An 18,553-nucleotide genomic window follows, 5' to 3' on the forward strand; every position below is an offset into this window, starting at 1 on the left:
GGTTGTGATGTTTCTGGATTGTTTTCAGTAATAAAAGTGAATTTGGTATTTTTCTGAGTGTAGATGTTATGAGCTGGTATCTCAGGGCTGAAGACTGGGTAAAAATGGCAGCTGAAACCTTGAGTTGCCAGGCAGAGTTACAGTACAGACAGTAGTTTACAGTAGCAGTAGTTGCTGAAGGACTTTTTCAATACAATGCAGAGTGCTTGTCAGGCCCAAAGTCTAATAAGGACGCTTTTAAATAGTTTTTCTTCAGCACTGCAAAAAATATTTGTGGCTATTATGACCCATGTTTCTTTGAATCTAGGTCCAACACTTTACAGTTACAATCAGGTTGATTCTTGAAAATCTGATTTGGCTTTGTTAAACCTCAAATCCTGTTTTCCGTCGGGGAGATGCGCTGATTAATGTGCAGCACTGTGCAGCCGAGTAAGACCTAGCTCTGATTTAATGTCTTTCTCTTTTTCGTTCAACAGGTGCCCAAACAGCAGCCCATCACGCTGTTGACAGGAGCAGAAGACACCAAACACTATGATGAAGCACGGAAGTGTGTGGAGGAGCTCGCTCTCTACCTCAAACCTCTCAGCAGCACCCGAGGTAAGACATGCTGCTGGTTTCTAGACATAAGCTCTCTTCTAGCCATGTCATTGTGGTCACCTTGTCAAATGAAATTTCGTTGTGAACACCCCAGTTGTTTCCTTCCATACCACCCTTAAAATAAGCTCTGGCTGCTGCAGTAGGGATTTGATATTAATATCAGCAGGCCACTGGAAGTGGAAACGGAAATGACCTGTGTTCAGTGAATTTCGCCTCATGTTTGTTTTAGTACCTACAAGAGAATAATTATTTCATATGACAAGGAGACAGTTCAGTCTGCCTCAGACATTGACGTGTGTGAAATACAGGAATTTCAAGGAAGAGAAATATTGCTAAGAACAAAAATTACTGTTGTTAAACATAGCCCAAAAGTGTGATATATTGAAAAAGAAAGTGCACCTGTTATGCCAAACTTATTTCCAAAGAGACCTCTGATGTTTTTGAATCACATGCTGGTCTGTAATTGGGTATGTAAGGTTGTTTCCATTTTTCTTCCTTATTTGTGGAGATAAAATAATGTGTCCTTCATAAAAACTAGTTTAAAAACAAGGAATGTTTGTAGTTTATGTAATTAATATAATGGCAATCCCAATTTCTGTTAAAAATACTCAGAGATCTAGAGGAGGTTTCTAGAATTATTAAGGGATATAAAGGAATTAAAGTTGTTCACTGTGATAGTGTGTAAAGAAGAGGAAATATCAACACCATGATATCTGAAATGTTAGATCACAAGCAGCCGAGTCAGATGTTGGCGTGCTGTTATCATTGCAAAATTTAATGGCTGTTATGCTCTCCTGGACCAGTTCTATACCCTGATAGAGCAATAGAATCATTAAAGTTATAGTTAACAGATGAGATAGTGATTGCAGGACATTAAATACTTATAACGGTATATCACTGTATAGAATGATGAGCAAAATTGGTATTACATGTTGTGTAACAATTACTTGCTGCCTTCATGTATTTGCAGAAGAAGCAGGTGCCACATTGTAATGTTTTCCAAATCTGCAATCAGACTTGTTCAAATGAGTTTCAGCTGTATCTACTATTTAAATCTTTAAATTTAGTTATTTAAAATATGAAAGCTCAGCTGAAGACTACTAAGGGTAAGAGGTTATCAAAAAGGAAAAAGAAAACTGAAATTCAGTATTTGGTGGAAGCACCTTTGGTAGCAATTACAGCTGTTAGTCTTTTTGGGTAAGTACCTACAGTCTTGTTTCTCCTGAACACTAATTCTGTGCGCTAAGGGGGAGCACATCCTATGGATTTTACAATTTGTTGGTTCTCTTTCCCTTACTGTTTAAATGTTGTTAAGCAGCTCTTTGCATTAATGTGTTGTGTGCACAGTGGTTTTTTAAACTTTGGCTCTGTGTTGATGAGCACTGCGTGCCTCACAGGTGTCGGGCTGAACAGCACCACTCAGAGCATGCTGAGCCGCCCCATGCAGAGGAAACTGGTGACGCTAGTGCACTGCCAGCTGGTGGAGGAGGAGGGGCGCATCAGAGCCATGCGGGCTGCCCGCTCCCTGGGCGAGAGAACAGTCACAGAGCTCATCCTGCAGCACCAAAATCCACAGCAGCTATCTTCCAACCTGTGGGCAGCTGTCCGTGCAAGGGGCTGCCAGTTCCTTGGGCCTGGTAAAGTGCACCTGTCCAAAACATGATGTTCTGTCAGACCTGGTCTGCAATCTGCAGATTCAAGAATGCACATATAGAGCCTACACCAGATTGTCCGTTTATGAATAACACAAGCTGAAACTTCTTTAGGACCTATATTCTCCTTCATACTGACTGTACTAACTAAACAAATTGGTTAAGCGGTAGGGAGAACTGAAAATGTATCTATACCAGTTAGCCTTGTTTTGAATGCCAGACACTCACTTATCACTAGCATTAGTGAAAGCTGAAAATAAATGTAACCTTGGAATAGTCACTGGTTATAATCTTTGAAGTGTGGCACCTATTAATATGGGGGTGGGTCGAGCTCAGAGTCTACCATTGTTAGGTACATTTTTATTCAGTGCTAATATATCAGGTGTTATATATTCATAATATATTGTCACATTAGAGAGAAAGCATCTGTTGAAGAATTGTATGCATTTCCACACGCAAACTGGCACCTCTGCTAGCGCTCACTAAGAGTGTCAGACATGGCATAACTACATGTATAGGTAAACCAAAAACTCCAAAATGGGTTACAGTTTCCAGTGCTTATGCATGCAGTGTCTGACCTGCTTTTGTAGTTGTCATGTACATTATCTGTATAGTCCTGCATGCAACTGCTATATCTCTTAATAATACTCAGTAAATCTTGTCTGATGTGTCCTCCTGCAGCAATGCAGGAAGAGGCCCTGAAGCTGGTTCTGCTCGCCCTGGAAGACGGATCAGCTCTGTCCCGGAAGGTCCTGGTTCTGTTTGTGGTTCAGAGGCTAGAGCCACGGTTCCCTCAGGCCTCCAAGACGAGCATTGGCCATGTTGTGCAGCTCCTTTATCGGGCCTCCTGTTTCAAAGTAAGGGCAAAGTTTCAGTTGTTGAGGAGAAGTATTCTGGATTTTGCAGCATTTGTTTGTTACATTACAGGTACAATTTTAATGTTTCCCTTATCAGTGCTGTATTGTGGCAATGAATGCAAGAAAACCGTTCACAGATAAGGTGGTATATACAGACAGCCCCCAGTATAACTATCCCCACTATGCGTCTCCTTGCAATTACGCCATTGATTTTTTGTAACTGGAACGGAAACAATACATGCTACAAAGTGCTCTAGATGCAAAATTCTCACAAAAATATGCGTTGAAAAAAAACAAAAAACTAACTAAAATTCTTGTAAATGTCCTTTGTAATAAAATAAATTTAGCCTGGTCGTATACAGTACTGTGGTACTGTTGTAATTGTTTTCCTGTGTGAACTGTACAGTCACATTTTATTTTTTTGTAACACAAAAATAGGCTATTCACTTATTAAAGGCAGCATGATGAATACTGTGAAATTGAACCACATAGCATACCTTTGTCCAAATCTTTTTATGTTTTTAAATGTGTAATAATGCATTAGCCAGTGTGCTCAATGTAAATCGAGCAGCCTTCATATGATCTAAATGTATCCATTTGTAGTGAGTGAAGAACTCTTAAATGTAGTGATTTGCTCAAGGGTACAGCAGCCGTACCCCACCTGGAATTTGAACCCACAACCTTGCAGTTACTGGTCAAGAATGCAAACCACATCTACACTACGTCTTTTTAGAAAACTAGCTGAACTGACAGAACCTTTGAATCGGCACAAAGCTTCAGTATGTGGTAGGTTGTTTCTGTGGAGCTTTACCAATCATTTCTTGGAAATATTTCCTTTCCTTCTTCTCTGTCTTACATCTATGCCCTGAAACCACCCATCTTAGCCTTTGCCCCTCCTTCTCCAGTCTCTACACCATTCTCGTAGCATGTAGGACTGTCTTTTAGGATTCATAGCAGGCTGTCTCCTGAGTGTGGGCCACACTGCTTCTCTGACTTGACTTCATATCTGAGTCTCCTGGCTGACAGCATTTCCAGCTTTCTTCAGCTATTTTATCTGTAGGATTTGATCCCGGACATCTGCATTAATATTCACATATCCCCATGCAGAAGCTCACTTACTCAATTATCTCATGAAAACACCAATATTATTTTTTGTCTAGGTGAATATTCTGCCTCGTCTCTCAGAATCATTTAATGATTCAGGACCTTTTAATTCTGTGACTCCTGTGGCGGCTCCTGAGCACCTTTCCTGTCACCCACAGGTAACCAAGAGAGATGAAGACTCCTCATTGATGCAGCTGAAGGAGGAGTTCAGGACATATGAGGCCCTTCGGCGCGAGCATGACTCCCAGATCGTCCAGATAGCCATGGAAGGTGGACTGCGCATCGCCCCAGACCAGTGGTCTTCACTGCTATATGGGGACCAGTCCCATAAATCCCACATGCAGTCTATCATAGACAAGGTAGGAGGACTGTGATAAAGTGGCTCTTTGGCTGTCCTGTGTTGTCTCTGTTTAAACTCTCTGGAGTTCTGAGACTGTCCGTCACAATTGGGCAGTCTTCTCTTAAGTCAATATAGAAATTAGACAATTTTTCTTCCTGCTTCAGTAGGTGTAACACAATAATCACGCTTACATGCATGTTGGGGCAATAAAAGACATTAAGGAATATGAGCTTCCTGTACACATGAAACAGGACACTAGAGAAAGGCAGTTTTAGCAATGTGTAGAGTAATTTTTGGATTTTTATCTTTGTGCTCCAAGGTGAGGTTAAATAGCCAAAAAAGATGTTTTGTGTTAGAAACGAAAAAAAACTTACACTCACTAGGTGGTGCAAAAGCTCTTTGGTTCTCCTTTCAAGGTATGAAAGACTTGTACAGAAGAATGAACTTTCAAAAAAGGCTCCATGTTGGCAAGAATTCTTAAGGACATCTGGGACATGTTTTAAATTTGTCAGGCAATTACAAATTTTTAGATCTATTGGGATATTTTCTAGTTGTGTAGATCCACCTCTTCAGTAGTGTTTTCTACAGTTAATATTAAAATGAATAGAAATGAACCAGTTATAGTCTTAAAAATAAGTTCATTATAATCAACTAAGGTGTAACAGCAATGAAAATACTGTATAGATCACCTTGTAATATTTATATTTTATATATACCACGACGGAGTGACCAAACAATGTCAGATAAAACGGCTATCTGACCAAAAAAAATCTGTGAAAATAATGTGAAAGCTGTATTTCATACGACGCAAAAACTGCATACAAAAGTCTGCAAATTCCAAACTTTTATACCTAGTTCTCCAGTGAGTGTATTGTCAGTAGCATTATTGCAGTGTGCCATGTATAATGGATAACAAACTTAAAAAGTCGTTTTCTGGTATTGCAGCCTAAAGTCTTTTTTAAATAATTAGAATAATGCAGGATTGCTGTAGTCTTGGTATTAAATACGCAATGTTTGCTGACCCCCTGGGCTATGTAAGGGTTCTGGAAACATTCCGGTTCCACCCGTGTCCCTGTACCAGATAAAGCAGTTTGAAAATGGATGGATATTGTGGCAATCCTCACTTATTGCCCCTAGCTGTGTGGGTGAGTGGGGAAGGTGGAAGAGGAGAGGAGAATTGCAGGCTCACCAGTGTTCATTGTCCTTTAATGGATAATAGGTATTCCAAAGGGTATAGAGAGCAAGAGATTGTAGTAGCAGCTATCCCTATATATAGTAAGGTTTCTGCTAGTTGCTGCTAGGAGAAACTTCATTTATACCTGGGGATAGAAATTAAATAGAAATGAATACAAACATTTTATAATCTTATCTGAGTAATTAAACAAAATATAAAATCTGCTTAAAAACATACAGTACTATAAATTAAGCCTTTTGAAATAATTCATGAATACTGTACATTTCGTTACTTACCCTGCAGTGTTCATCAATTAAACACAAACAGTAAATCAAAATAATAAAATGATTTGTATCCCCTTCACATGCACATGTGAAAGCAAAGCAAGACTGAAGTGGATGTTGGTGGTGATCTCATTATGTTAACTCTTTACGGATGTAATGTAACCTCTCCTTAACTCTAAATTTTTATTATAAGACCCATAAGAGGTTTTTATGTAAAGTCTAATTTACAGTTTAAGTTGAGTGTTGCGTAACAATATACTCTGCCTCGTATTGCACTTCTTAAACTAATCAATGAGAACTCTCTACTGTGGTACCGAAGGAGATAGGTCTTACTTTTACAGAGTCCATTATTTCAATCACTTGCAGTAAGATCCTTTTGTTAGCTTTCTGATACTGCCTTTACAAGACTGGTAGGCATGCAACACACATCTTATTCAAATGAGTTTGTTAGCTTGCCGTTAGGGCTGGGCGATATATGGCCAAAAACATTATGACGATAAAAATTTTTAATATCAGTCGATATCGATAATTATCATGATAAATGTAAAATCATTATTTCTTTCAAGTTTAAAGGCAGATTTTTTCTCCTGAGTGAAAGTTAATTGTTAAATTAAACAACAAACACTTTCCAAACAGCAGAAACATTAAACAAATCTGAGGTAGAGAGTATTCAAGTCTTTTTTATGTCAAAATATGCATGACTAAAATTTACAAAATAAATATCATAATAGAAAAATTAAATACTGCAGTGTGATTAAACACACATAGAAGATGGCTCAGACAGACTGCAAAGTTTAAAGTGCTCTGTTTTATGTCTGATTGTAAAAAGCCAAAATATCTCCAAATTACCCATTATATCTCCATTTGCTTCAGTGTCGCTCATTTCTCCACTCTAACTACAATCCTGTCAGCCACCACCGTGTGGGTAAACAACACCACGTTAGCTGCCCGGTCTGCAACACGCACGCACACTCGCGCAGTATTTTGTGCGCATGTGCATATCATGCGCAAAGCATAAACATATATATCGAACATTTATCGAACTTTTGTTAAAATTGTATCGAGGAAAATTATATTGCGATAATTATCGTTATCGAATTATTGCCCAGCACTACTTGCCATCAGCCCAATGTTAACAGAAGCTCTGTGGACAGTGAATGCCACCATTTCTCCCTTCGAGTGACCCCAAAGCCTCTCCTTTGGAACTGACACTGCCATTTACTTCTGTTTACACATTGCAGTATAAAGATTTAGCATTGTCCAGTCCCAGAGTGTCTTGATTCATTGCTGCTTGTATTGTTAATATGAACTATGTGCATTTCACTTCAGTCTCGTAGTTTTTGCTGATACATTGTTTTTCTTCTGTGATGTTTTTCTGCCATGATAAGAACTTTGTAAAGGACTATTTTTAACTGTAGTAAAAACTGTTAAATTTTGCTTTCAGGCCATCAAATGTTTTTTTTCAGATGTTTCCCTATTTTACCGGAAATGCTTGTGATTAAGTTGCAGACGCCAGCATCATTTGCTCAGAGTGTTCAGGAGCTGACCATTGCACTGCAGCGGACTGGGGACCCTGCTAACCTCAACCGCCTCAGACCACACCTGGAACTGCTGGCCAATATTGATCCAAGCCCAGGTAAGTGAGGCTGTGACCACAGTGTTCCAGGATGATTAATCATGTGTACACACAGCCTGTGTCCGGATTCTGCCAGGATCGCTGTATAGACGCTCACACGTCTTGTGGTCAGAGTCTACCAGGACACACACACATTGTCCGGATTCTGCCAGGAGCTACCTATACACGTGCGCCCAGCTTGTCTGGACTCCGCCAAGATCACTGTATACTGTGTCTGGAGTCAGCAAGGACCTAAAACTTAATTATTTAACCTGCCTGGACTTTATATCTCTTTTGTCAGCCAAGAGAGATAGGGACTGTAAACACACGCCATCTGTAATGTGTGGTGGTCAGCCTGGTAAATAGCCTTTTCGGAAAACTGTAAATAGATGCCTTTCCAGCTTTAGTACTTAGTGGTCAGCACTAAGCCTATGATTCATCAGTTGACTGCTCTCCATCTAGTCATGCCAGCATGCACTCATGTCTGTACTGCTTCTGACTGGATTCCAGGCTGGAGTGGAGTTGCTGATCTCTTGGCTGTTAAAGAATGTCTTATCATTAACTATCTCCTCGTGATCCTCTTGGAAGCCCTATAGTAAACTAGATTATTTAACTTGTAATGGTAAATTTTGATTGAGACTGTTTTCTTGACTGTTTTCTTGTGTAAAACAAACTTTTTTGTTTTGACTGTCAACTACTGTGACTTTGAATAATCACATTCTCTGTCTATTCTATAGATGCACCTCCTCCGACATGGGAGCAACTGGAGAAGGGTCTGGTGGCTGTGAAGACAGTGGTACATGGGCTAGTGGACTTCATCCAGAACCACAGCAAGAAAGGCACTGACCAGCAGCAGGTAGCCCATGCTTTCTTTGATCTCTGACATCAAAAGCTGGGATTGAAATCACCCATTATGTATTTTTCATAACTTGGCTCTTAGCAACAAGTCCCAGGATCTCACACACAGAGAATGGAGAGGTGTAGATTTACAGACTAACTGCTCCCAACACCATTGTGATTCTGCATGTGCTCGTGAGGCCACAGAGGTTGTTGTGTTGTTGAAAGCTAAGAAAACCTGGACAACTAATCCCTATCCTTGACTGCACTCCACCAGTTGTACTACATTTTGTCCTATCCTCAAGCTTATTTTGTGTAGTAACTTCAGAGTTGATTACAGTACTTTTTAATGTTTATCTTGCAAGCAGTTTACTGAATTGCAGTCCAGTGAGCCCTGTTTCAGGGCTGTAGCATTGATTTTTGTCATCTTCCTGTTGTCTAGCCGCCTCAGCACAGTAAATACAAGACCTACATGTGCCGAGATATGAAGCAGAAAGGGGGGTGCCCTCGTGGAGCAAGCTGCACTTTCGCACATTCTCAGGAGGAGCTGGAAAAGTAAGTCAGTCAGAAAAAAGTTATTGTTTAGTTGAGCTGCTCACTCAAGGGGTACAGAAATGGGGTACTGTAGTCTTCCCTTTCAAGAGTATCTGTAGTTCACTGGTATAGAACTTAAAACTTTTCTTGTAATTGTTTACATTTAAGTTTCTGGAGGAGCTACAAAAGCAGTGAAATCCAAATTTAGCTCTGACTAAAATTGCCTGTCTCAGAAATCATGGTAAAAATCCTCCAAGAATAAACCTGTTACAATTGAAGTACTCGTCACATTAGCCTTGGTTTTGAAGATTAGGTCAAATGAGACTTATTATTTGGACACAGTGTGGCCAAGTTTAAGACAGCTCTCTGTCCTCTCAGGTGAGAACATGGACACAGTATTGTCACTTTTAAGACAGCTCTGTGTCTGTTTGGATGAGAAATGGACCCAGTGTGGTAAAAAAATGTTAACCTCTGAGCCCTTCACGGGCCATTTCCACCTGGAAGGGTGTGCCCTTAAATATCTTGCATGATCTTGGAAAGAATTGACACTACAGACCTAGTTCAGGGCATGAATTGAAAATAAAGACTTGTAAAGAGCTCTGTACCTGTTCGTATAAGGGAAAAGATGCAGTGCGGACAGGCTAAAGACAGCTTTGTGCCTGCTCAGATGTCACATTCATGTGACACAGTGTGGCGAGTTTAGCAGCTCTATGCTCGGGTCCTGCAGGTATCGGAAGATGAACAAGCGTCTGGCTGCACGGCGGAACATCAGCCAGTCGCTCACCCAGCTGAGCGATTCATCCCTACTGCCCGACGACGGGGGGTTAGACGGCAGTGTGCGGAAATCCTCACCTATGGCCAACGGCATCATAGCAGTGGGCTCAGGCAGCACCCTCACACAGCTCATCTCCCGTGGCACAGAGCCTCCCTATGACCCTGGGCGCAAGCCAGGAAAGATGGACAGTCTCAGTGCCCCAGGATCCCCCCCTGACTCGTAAGACTCTGTCTCCTTTTTTGCAATTTGTAGCAGCAGAAAGGGAACTGGGTGTGGATTTTCTTCAGAAAATTCAGAACCCTGTGTATCCTACAAAAAAGAGGAGCTTTTTTAATTTTATAAGCTATTGGCATCTTCTTTTAAGACCTCTTTTCTGTTACTTGAACCTCTGCTTTTTGAGTAAAATGTCCTTTTCTCAGAAGCATGCTGTCTCCATGTCAGATCTACACTACATTTTCAGAGTACTATTATTAATGAATCAAACTTGTTTTTTGTCTTGATTCATTTTTATCTTGTCAGGTGGGTAAAATCGACTTGAGCTTATACAAATTAAACTTCTGCCTGCATTATGTTACGCCATTTATTCCAAATATGCATAGAAGCTGTTAAGTGTTTTTTGCTGAAATTATTTTAAACGTTATGGAGACACAAACAAGTGTGCCAAATGTTCACACTTAAGGTTAAATAAAGACCAAATATTTTCTCTAGCTCAGCCTTGGACAGAGGGGGTTCTGTTCCAGTCACACTAGGGAATGGTCATCTGTTATTTTAACACAGGTTTTCATTATTAAACAGAAACTAGAAGTAGAATTAACAATTCTCTCAGCTAAATTAATTTAATTCCATTTGGAATTCACTATTTTTCACTAATTCACTAATCTGTCATGCATTTTCTGCATTTAAATAAAACAAGATTAGTGTGCATTGAATTATGGTACGTTAGTGTTAAACATGATTTATTTTTTTCCTTCACAAATTCAAAGAGTATCTTATATCTTTTGATTTTTGAAATTTTAGAGGCTAAATCAAGTTTCCTTGAAACATTCACAAATTTCTAATGGCCCGATGACAAGCTTGTTTTAATGGGACATTTTAGAATGTAAAAGAAAGTAGGCTATTCAGTGCATCTTGCCCTTTTGGTCTTTAAATTAATTTTGGTTTTACTTGTTTCAAAATGCAAATAATATAATGGCTTGTCCTTTTATTAATTGATAGCTTAGTACTATAGTTGGTAATTAAGGAACCATGAAATTAGGACAGCAGATTTCTTTTAAAGTAAAACAAAGTTTGTGCTTTTGAAGCACTACACTGCAGTTGTCTGGGATTGATATCTTGGGTTTTATACAGATCAAGCCATTCAAAAAGCATGAGGGATGCTGTGGTAATTCACAGTGCGCCGTCCGCAGGGTACCGCATGTTTTTTTAAATACCTTGTAAAACTGCCAGGTGGGAAAGTGCAGCATTTTGGCTGTTGCCAGAAACCGCCTGGTTGTGAATCCCGGTCAATGCTGAGGGACAATCTTTTTCCAATTATAGAATTGTTGTATACTGTTCAGAGTTTTAATAATTTTAAACTGTGTTGCAGCATGTTATATGTTAAACTGGTTAAAAAGTAGGTATATTTTTTAAAAGCAAGATTCCTCAGTTGGACATAAACAACAGTATTCCACCATCTTTATAAATGTTTTATGCATCAGTGTCTTTTAATTTGGTAATTTACAGTGGGTTGTGGTTTTAACGTGCTCGTTCTAACATTATATAAGTTTATATACTGTACTTCCTAAAAAGTTATAACGTTTTAGCCTTTTCTAAGAATAAGTAGTAAGAACAGCTCTTGCTGTTATCATAAAAAAATAAGTTTAATACCACTTGATAGTAATATTAATATGGAATCGTGTAACTAAGCAGCTAAAATATCAGAAGTGAACATTTTGACATTTAAAAAAACTTTTGTCTTTGTAGTGGTAATGGCCAATGGGCTGTAAAGTAGCATACTGCACCCAAGAGATTCAAAGCCTGTTCAGAAAATTACTTTCGGTTTGTTTCTTACGTAAAAGTAGTCCACTATTCTAGCTTGTTGTTGACTCAGGCGTGAGTGTGTGTATCTGGATGAATTATAAGTAATGGTTTATTGATTAAGGATTTCTTTTTGTGGAATTAAGTTAAACGAAGGAGGGAAGAAGGTTATTTTTACAATTGTCAGTAACTGGAGAACAGCTTATTAATATGTTGAGCCTTAAAGCGAGCCAGCCACAGTTGTTTACTATGTTGTGATGATGTTGTGAGGCTCTGCGGGAATTATTCTGTAAACTGAAGAGTTATAGAGGAGACATGTTGTGTATCGCCTCTTTTTATATTTGTAAGAATGTTCCAATTTAAATGCAATATGGAATATATTATTGATTATATTAATAATAAATGACCATGGATGAGTTGTAAACTGAAGAGCTAGTGAAGACACGTTGAGTCTTGTCTTTTCAGCTTGGAATTTAACCTTTTGAATGATCCTTTTGCCTATATTTTTACATAGCCGGATGAGTACAAATAGATTGGATTAATGGATTAAGAAAAAATATTTCACACATACTTTGAAACCATACGGTATCATACAATCAAGAAAAGTCTGTGGTGTTTGTATAGATGAAACTTCTGAAATTTATAAATTAAAAAATGATTAAAATGTATTTTTCCACATGTAATGTCATTTGGAAGTACAATAAGCACCTGCTTTAACGATGGTTTCAAATATAAAACTGGTGAGAAAGCTATGTTAAATTATAATTAAAAGACTTCAAGTTAAAAAATTATTTACGTTCCATTCTTAAATTTTAAAGGCAGACACGCTCAGTGCCACTGCAAGCTGCAGAAGGATCTTTATGTATTGCTGAGCTCCAAGCCTCCTCTCAGTGCCCCTCTTCTCTGATGGAGCTCAGTGGGTGGTGTGCTGTTTCCTCAGTGACCTGCTTATTTGCTTCACACCACAAGAAGAGTGGAGAATGATTGTGATTTAATCTGTGCGCTATATGTGTTGCATTTACAAAATCAAAGTGTTTAAAATGTTTAAAAAAAATGTACAGCTTATTCAAAGATTCTTAGCTGATCACAAGGAAGAAAATTCACCCATTTTTTGTGCATAAAAAGTGTTAACTATCTAAACCTGTTTTTTCATGGATTTGAAGGTCATCCATGACCCTATGTCTTATTTAGGCAGGGACAATCTATTGTTTCTTATTTTTGATTTTCTTTAAAATGAAAAGAATCAGTTGCCCATCGTGCCATACAATATTATGTTACATTTTTATGTTTTTGAGAGACTTCAGAATGCTTTGACTGATGCATAAAAATGTAGTATAATGCTAAATAATTTTACACCTGGGATCGACTTTATTCAAACTAAGGTTTCTAAAAATACAACCAGGTACTAGATATTGTTAATATAAAAGCTGTGAAAGGTTTCACAAATTGCGATCTTTAAAATGCTTGTGGTTTGAAGGATCTGTCATTTGTTGGTGGAGTTATTGACATCTGAACCATCCTGTCTTAAAAATTGGAGTTTCAATAAGAAAGCAAAGGTTGTGGAAATGGCGACAAATGACCCTGAGCAAAATGCAAACGGTTTGTAATTGTTATTATTAATAATTTAATATTGTTGATAGTGATCAGATATGTTATTATAGTTTGGTCGCAGTGGAGTTTTTAATATCGCTTTATTCTTGATTATAATTGTAATATATACTCTTTTATTTTAAGACCGGTTGTAAAAGCTTGTCTTGAATTGCCCCATTGGGATGCTGTATTTTTTAATTGAATTAAACCGGTTTAACTATTTTTTACTCCCACTGCTAACAGTATTCACATTTGCTCGTTCATATTTTCAATTGAACACGTTGTGATATATAAAATAAGATGTCAGTATAATGTACATACTATTCACTACTTTGTTAAAAAGTTAGTCTTTTTTGGTGCGAGAAAAACACGTGTTGACCGGGATTCAAACACTGACCTCCCTCTTCAAGCGCCTAATCCGCTATACCAAATGACTAGAGATAGTCATTTAGAGTGCTGAAACAGACAGGTAAAAATGTTTCCAAAGTAATCACGAGTTGATGCTGATGTTTATAAAGAAATTGGAATATGATAATACTTTGAGCTCTATATATTACATTTAGAAACTTAAATATCATTATTAATTTCTTTAGATGTGCTGTTCCAGATTATGTTCCCGATTAAGTGGATTCTAAAATTTACGTTTTTTTGTACTGCAATGAGTGCAAGTATTCATAGAAAAGGTTAAAACATATAGCTTTTATTAAAGTATATAAACTTAATAGTCAGAATGAGCACATCAAAACAGTTCCGAAATAACCACAATAAGGGACCGAGTGAAAGACTTTTGATGCATAAAATGTTTATTAAGAAAGTGGAATACTGTTGTGTATTTTTTTATTTAAACTACCAGTACCACCCATATACAGTTTGTATAATATATTTATATTCCTAAATTAATATCGTTTGACATTCAGAGACTTCTGCTCCTCTTATTTTTATGCTCAGCTGCTAAAATTTCCCTTAAGTTGTACAATTCCATATTGATATTCCATATTAAGCGGATTTTAACATGAACAGTAAAGAGAAGCAATCGTTTCACTAACAACTAATGCCACAAGTGCCACCTGTCGATCATTTTGGCCAGCCAGTCACATACCGCGGTAGGCCACAGATTATTTGCCGGGGTATGGGGTTTTACCGTGCATTTTGAATGGCCACATCTGTATTTCAGAGCAGCAGCCTACATCCTGAAGGGCCTGAATGGGGCAAAACCAGAGCCTCTAGTTTTCATTTTATTTTGTAATGAAAGTAGGACCCTGGTATTTTTCAGGTTGGACTCTGTCCCCAAGAGTTCTCTGTCGACCCTACCTATGAATCCTCAGCACATGACGCATGCCCGGATGCCCACAGACCACCCCTCAATGCACAAGCAAGTGTCTGTAGTGCCCAGGGCCCCTCAGATGTACCCACAGCAACAACCTGAAATTTTCTACCAAGAGCCTCGGCCTCCTCCTTCCTCATCCCAGTACGACACCACTGCACAGTACCGCACAGGTGAGAGTATTGACACATCAGCCATCCCTGGGGGTTACCTGCTCACTCTGCCTCTTCCAGTGTTCAGATGAACAGCCTTGTTCAGAAGGAGTGCTTGCATGACCAAAACAATCCACATGCCAAAGGTTGGTGGTTATGAATGCACACAAAATGTCTGGGTGGCATTCTCCCAAAATGCTGTGGATCTGTCAGTTGTCATTTTATGTAGATGAAAAATGCTGTTAAATGCACAGGAGTTTCCGTTGTGCTTGTGCCTATTTTTAAAAATATTTTCTAGGCTCTATGTAGACATTAAAGGAAAACCACTCTTTTTAAGTCTACACATTTTCAAAGGTGTAACAAGGGGAGGGGGGGGCGGGAACTGAAGTAGCATGCTAGAGCTGTGTGTTAGATTTCTTTTTTTGTATTGTTCCAGTTATAAGTGATTAAGTTTCTATTGATACTTTAATTTTTCTTTGCAGTTTTTAATAGGAATTGTTGATTCTCCTGCCCTGGTATCATCTTTAATTTGTATGTTTATTAACTTTATCAGAATCTATATCATTGATAGAAATTAGGAAGTTTGGTGGTCCTAATACAGATCCGTCTGGTAAACTAAACCACTAATTACCACATTTAGCGCATTCAGACCTTAATTGTACTGCTTCCTAGCCATTAACCAGTTCTTGATCCAGAGATGTACATTACTTTGTGCAGTATGAGAAATATTATTTTAGGAGTGTATTTGTTTCCAAAGGCCTCTAAAAATCTAAATGTTGTATAATCTTTTTGTATCAATTGCTGCTTTTCAAAGAACTTTGTTAAAAAGACTACTCTTTTTCTACTCCTGACTACTCAAAAGAATCCTGTTTTCACACAGAAGATCATTTAGTTCTAATCACACTTTGCATGTAATAGACATCAGTGTGTAATGACTTGATTTGGTTTTGTTTTCATTTTTAGTGATGGGGTGCTACATTAATTTCCCAGTAATTGGGTGTTGTCCATATCTGGAGTGACTCCTGCAAGAGTTTTGTTAATTTAAGAAAGTCTACAACTGGTGGAAAACCAGTTCCTGGAGGGCTTTGTTCCATTGTTGGTTCCAAAATAGTAGTAGGGAGAGGAAACATCTCTAATTTTTCTACTAGCATTTTAAACAGTCTTTGCTAATTAAAAAACATTTAAGTAAAAAAAAGATTAGTAAAAATTCTTCTTTGGAGCATGTTCACTGCCTTCTTTCTGCCTCTTCCAAGAGTGTAATTTGTATTTGCTTAGAGTGGCCAGCTATGGCACAGATGCTTGCCTGTTTTCGCTGACATGAGGTGGTTTTCCTCCGTCCCCAGGTAATCCGTACACATACCAGCCTCCACAGTATGTTCAGCCACGCTATGTGCAGCCTGGACAGAGTGAGCCGGGCATGCCCTACCCAGATCCCTACCCCTATGTGCCAGAAAGGCAGTACCCCAGCCCTCCTACCCAGTACCAAGCCCAGCCGGTATACCAGACGCACTATGATAGCCGCCGCCCCTACGCACCCACACAGTCCTACCAGCGTGACGACATGGTGAGGCACAGCCCTGTGCCTGTGGACATGCCCCCTCCTGCTGCTGGCTCACCATACTTGACTGATTCCCGAGAGCGGTACCTTCCCGAAGGCTACTGTCCAGTGGGCCCGCACCCAGGCCAGATGAGGTCCTATCCTAGGGTGAGTATTGCACAGTTTGGATTATGACAAACAAATTTCACTTGCTATGTAGCATTCAAACACTCCTTCAAAGTAGCCCAGACCACCATGAAGACTAAAGACCAAATCTGTGAAAAAAACTGACAAGCAGCTTTCGGGGTATTATGGACTGAGTTAGCGAGTGTTGTTTTAAGTAAAATCAGTTAATTTGTCTCAAATGGGTGTTGGAGGATGTAATAACGTAAAGTTTACAAACGAGAGGTAATTCTGCCCGTATATTCTTTGCATGGGTAATATTTGAGCAATTCCCCAGTCCCTGGGCACTGCTTCTGTCTTCAGTGAGTAATAAGAGTTTCACAAATATATAAATATATTTAGTTGATGTATGTGCAGTTGGTAGAATACCATTAGGCTCTTGGTTTATCTTGATGTTTCTGTAGCAATAAAACTTGACTCTTCTCTTATGCTATTTAATATACAGCTTGATCTTTTCTCCTCAGACATGTCTTCTCATTGGTAAAAATCTCATTGTAGATGCGTCAACTATGTTCCCTTCAACATCTAAATGTTTCTCATTATCTTTGAGATAATTCTCTTTTCTGTTTCTGGGCCTTTTTAATATTCCTTTAAATTAGATTTCATTATGTGTTACTGTTTTTTTATATGGATATTTTCATCCATTTTTATATGCTTTTTTTTTGTCTCCCTAGATTTTTAGTTTTATTTTAGAGAAAGCAAAACCATTTTTCATATAATCACCGTTACTCAGCCTTACTTTTACAATACACTTTCGACTATACATCACAAGCAAAAATTGTCTATCCCTGTTTGTTCCCTTAGTATTTTACAATTATATAACTTTTACACAAAAGTATATACGTTCAAAATGAGGAAGATGTATACTTTTATGAATATGAAAACGGAGGAGACTAAATGCACCTTAAGTTTATTTTGTATCTCAACATATTCAGACCTTAAAGGTTTAATGTACTGAACCCTTCTGGACCAATATTTGACAAATTTATTCATTAGTAATTTTAGTGAAAGTGTTGATGTTTCCATTATATATATTTCATTTATTAATTCAATCCAATCATTCATTGTTGGTAAATCTGGGAGAAGCCACTTTCTTGTTATACCTTTCTTCCCTGCTGATGAAAGGATTCCAAACAAATATTCATCAGTTCCCCTCCAATCAAAATCCAGTTTGCCAAAATATAAAGCCTCAAATGTAAAGGGTACATTCCTTTCAAACTTAGTTTCCAGGGCCTCATGTAACTCCTTCCAGAATAGCCTTATTTTAGGGCAGTTCCAGAATATATGCTAATGATCACCTTGGTTTCCGCACTGTCTCCAACATTTAGAGTTTTCCCCAGTATGGTGCACCTTCTGACTCGGAGTAATGAAAAATCTAACAATGTTTTTCCAGCCAAACTCTCTCCATAAATTCAAGTTAGTACATCTCCATTGAAATTCACAAATTTTAAGCCACTCTTCATTCGAAATTCTAACTTCACTTTCTTTCACCCATTTATCTTTTATATACTTTGTAGAATGTGATTTCTTTTCCATAAAACCTTTATATAATCTAGATATAATGCCTTTACTTTATTCTGATTTGTAGGCTTCTGTAACTACTTTCACTACCCCATCATTAACAATATCTAAATCTCCCCTTATAATCTCCTTATTAAAATAGTGGCGCATTTGAAGATATCTATAAAAATCTGAATTCTCCAAATAGTTTCTCCTTTAAACACTGAAAACTTTGTAATTGATTCTTATCCATTATATTACAAAATGCAGTTATTCCTTTTGTGATCCAAATTTTACATCATTATCCACTTTATTTGGTTTAAACTGTATCATAGGCGCACCATCTGAGTATCTTTACTTGTGTAATCTTATTCCATGTCCTTAGTTGAAACTTTATCCATGGATTGAATATTTTTTCAGTAATTACTGAATTCCTATTACCAAATAATGCCTGAATTGGGGGGTTATTTACAAGGGATAAT

At 38.2% G+C, this 18,553-nt stretch overlaps 1 protein-coding gene across 5 annotated transcripts in view; it reads left to right on the forward strand.

The window, feature by feature from the left end:
* The window catches only part of rc3h1a (ring finger and CCCH-type domains 1a), a 54,799-nt gene that overhangs the window by 16,919 nt on the left and 19,327 nt on the right, over window positions 1–18,553 (forward strand). For 4 of the 5 annotated variants that reach the window (XM_088927105.1, XM_088927110.1, XM_088927106.1 and 1 more), the window contains exons 3-12: window positions 477–597; window positions 1,995–2,234; window positions 2,931–3,106; window positions 4,369–4,569; window positions 7,512–7,644; window positions 8,361–8,479; window positions 8,903–9,015; window positions 9,722–9,988; window positions 14,649–14,872; window positions 16,195–16,556. In XM_088927105.1, coding sequence (XP_088783231.1) covers window positions 477–597; window positions 1,995–2,234; window positions 2,931–3,106; window positions 4,369–4,569; window positions 7,512–7,644; window positions 8,361–8,479; window positions 8,903–9,015; window positions 9,722–9,988; window positions 14,649–14,872; window positions 16,195–16,556 — 1,956 coding nt within the window. The remainder of the gene's footprint in view (window positions 1–476; window positions 598–1,994; window positions 2,235–2,930; window positions 3,107–4,368; window positions 4,570–7,511; window positions 7,645–8,360; window positions 8,480–8,902; window positions 9,016–9,721; window positions 9,989–14,648; window positions 14,873–16,194; window positions 16,557–18,553) is intronic. The other variant, XM_088927108.1, reaches the window with a different exon arrangement.

Source organism: Atractosteus spatula, chromosome 11, assembly GCF_055471065.1.
Source record: "Atractosteus spatula isolate fAtrSpa1 chromosome 11, fAtrSpa1.hap1, whole genome shotgun sequence".
NCBI lineage: Eukaryota > Metazoa > Chordata > Actinopteri > Semionotiformes > Lepisosteidae > Atractosteus > Atractosteus spatula.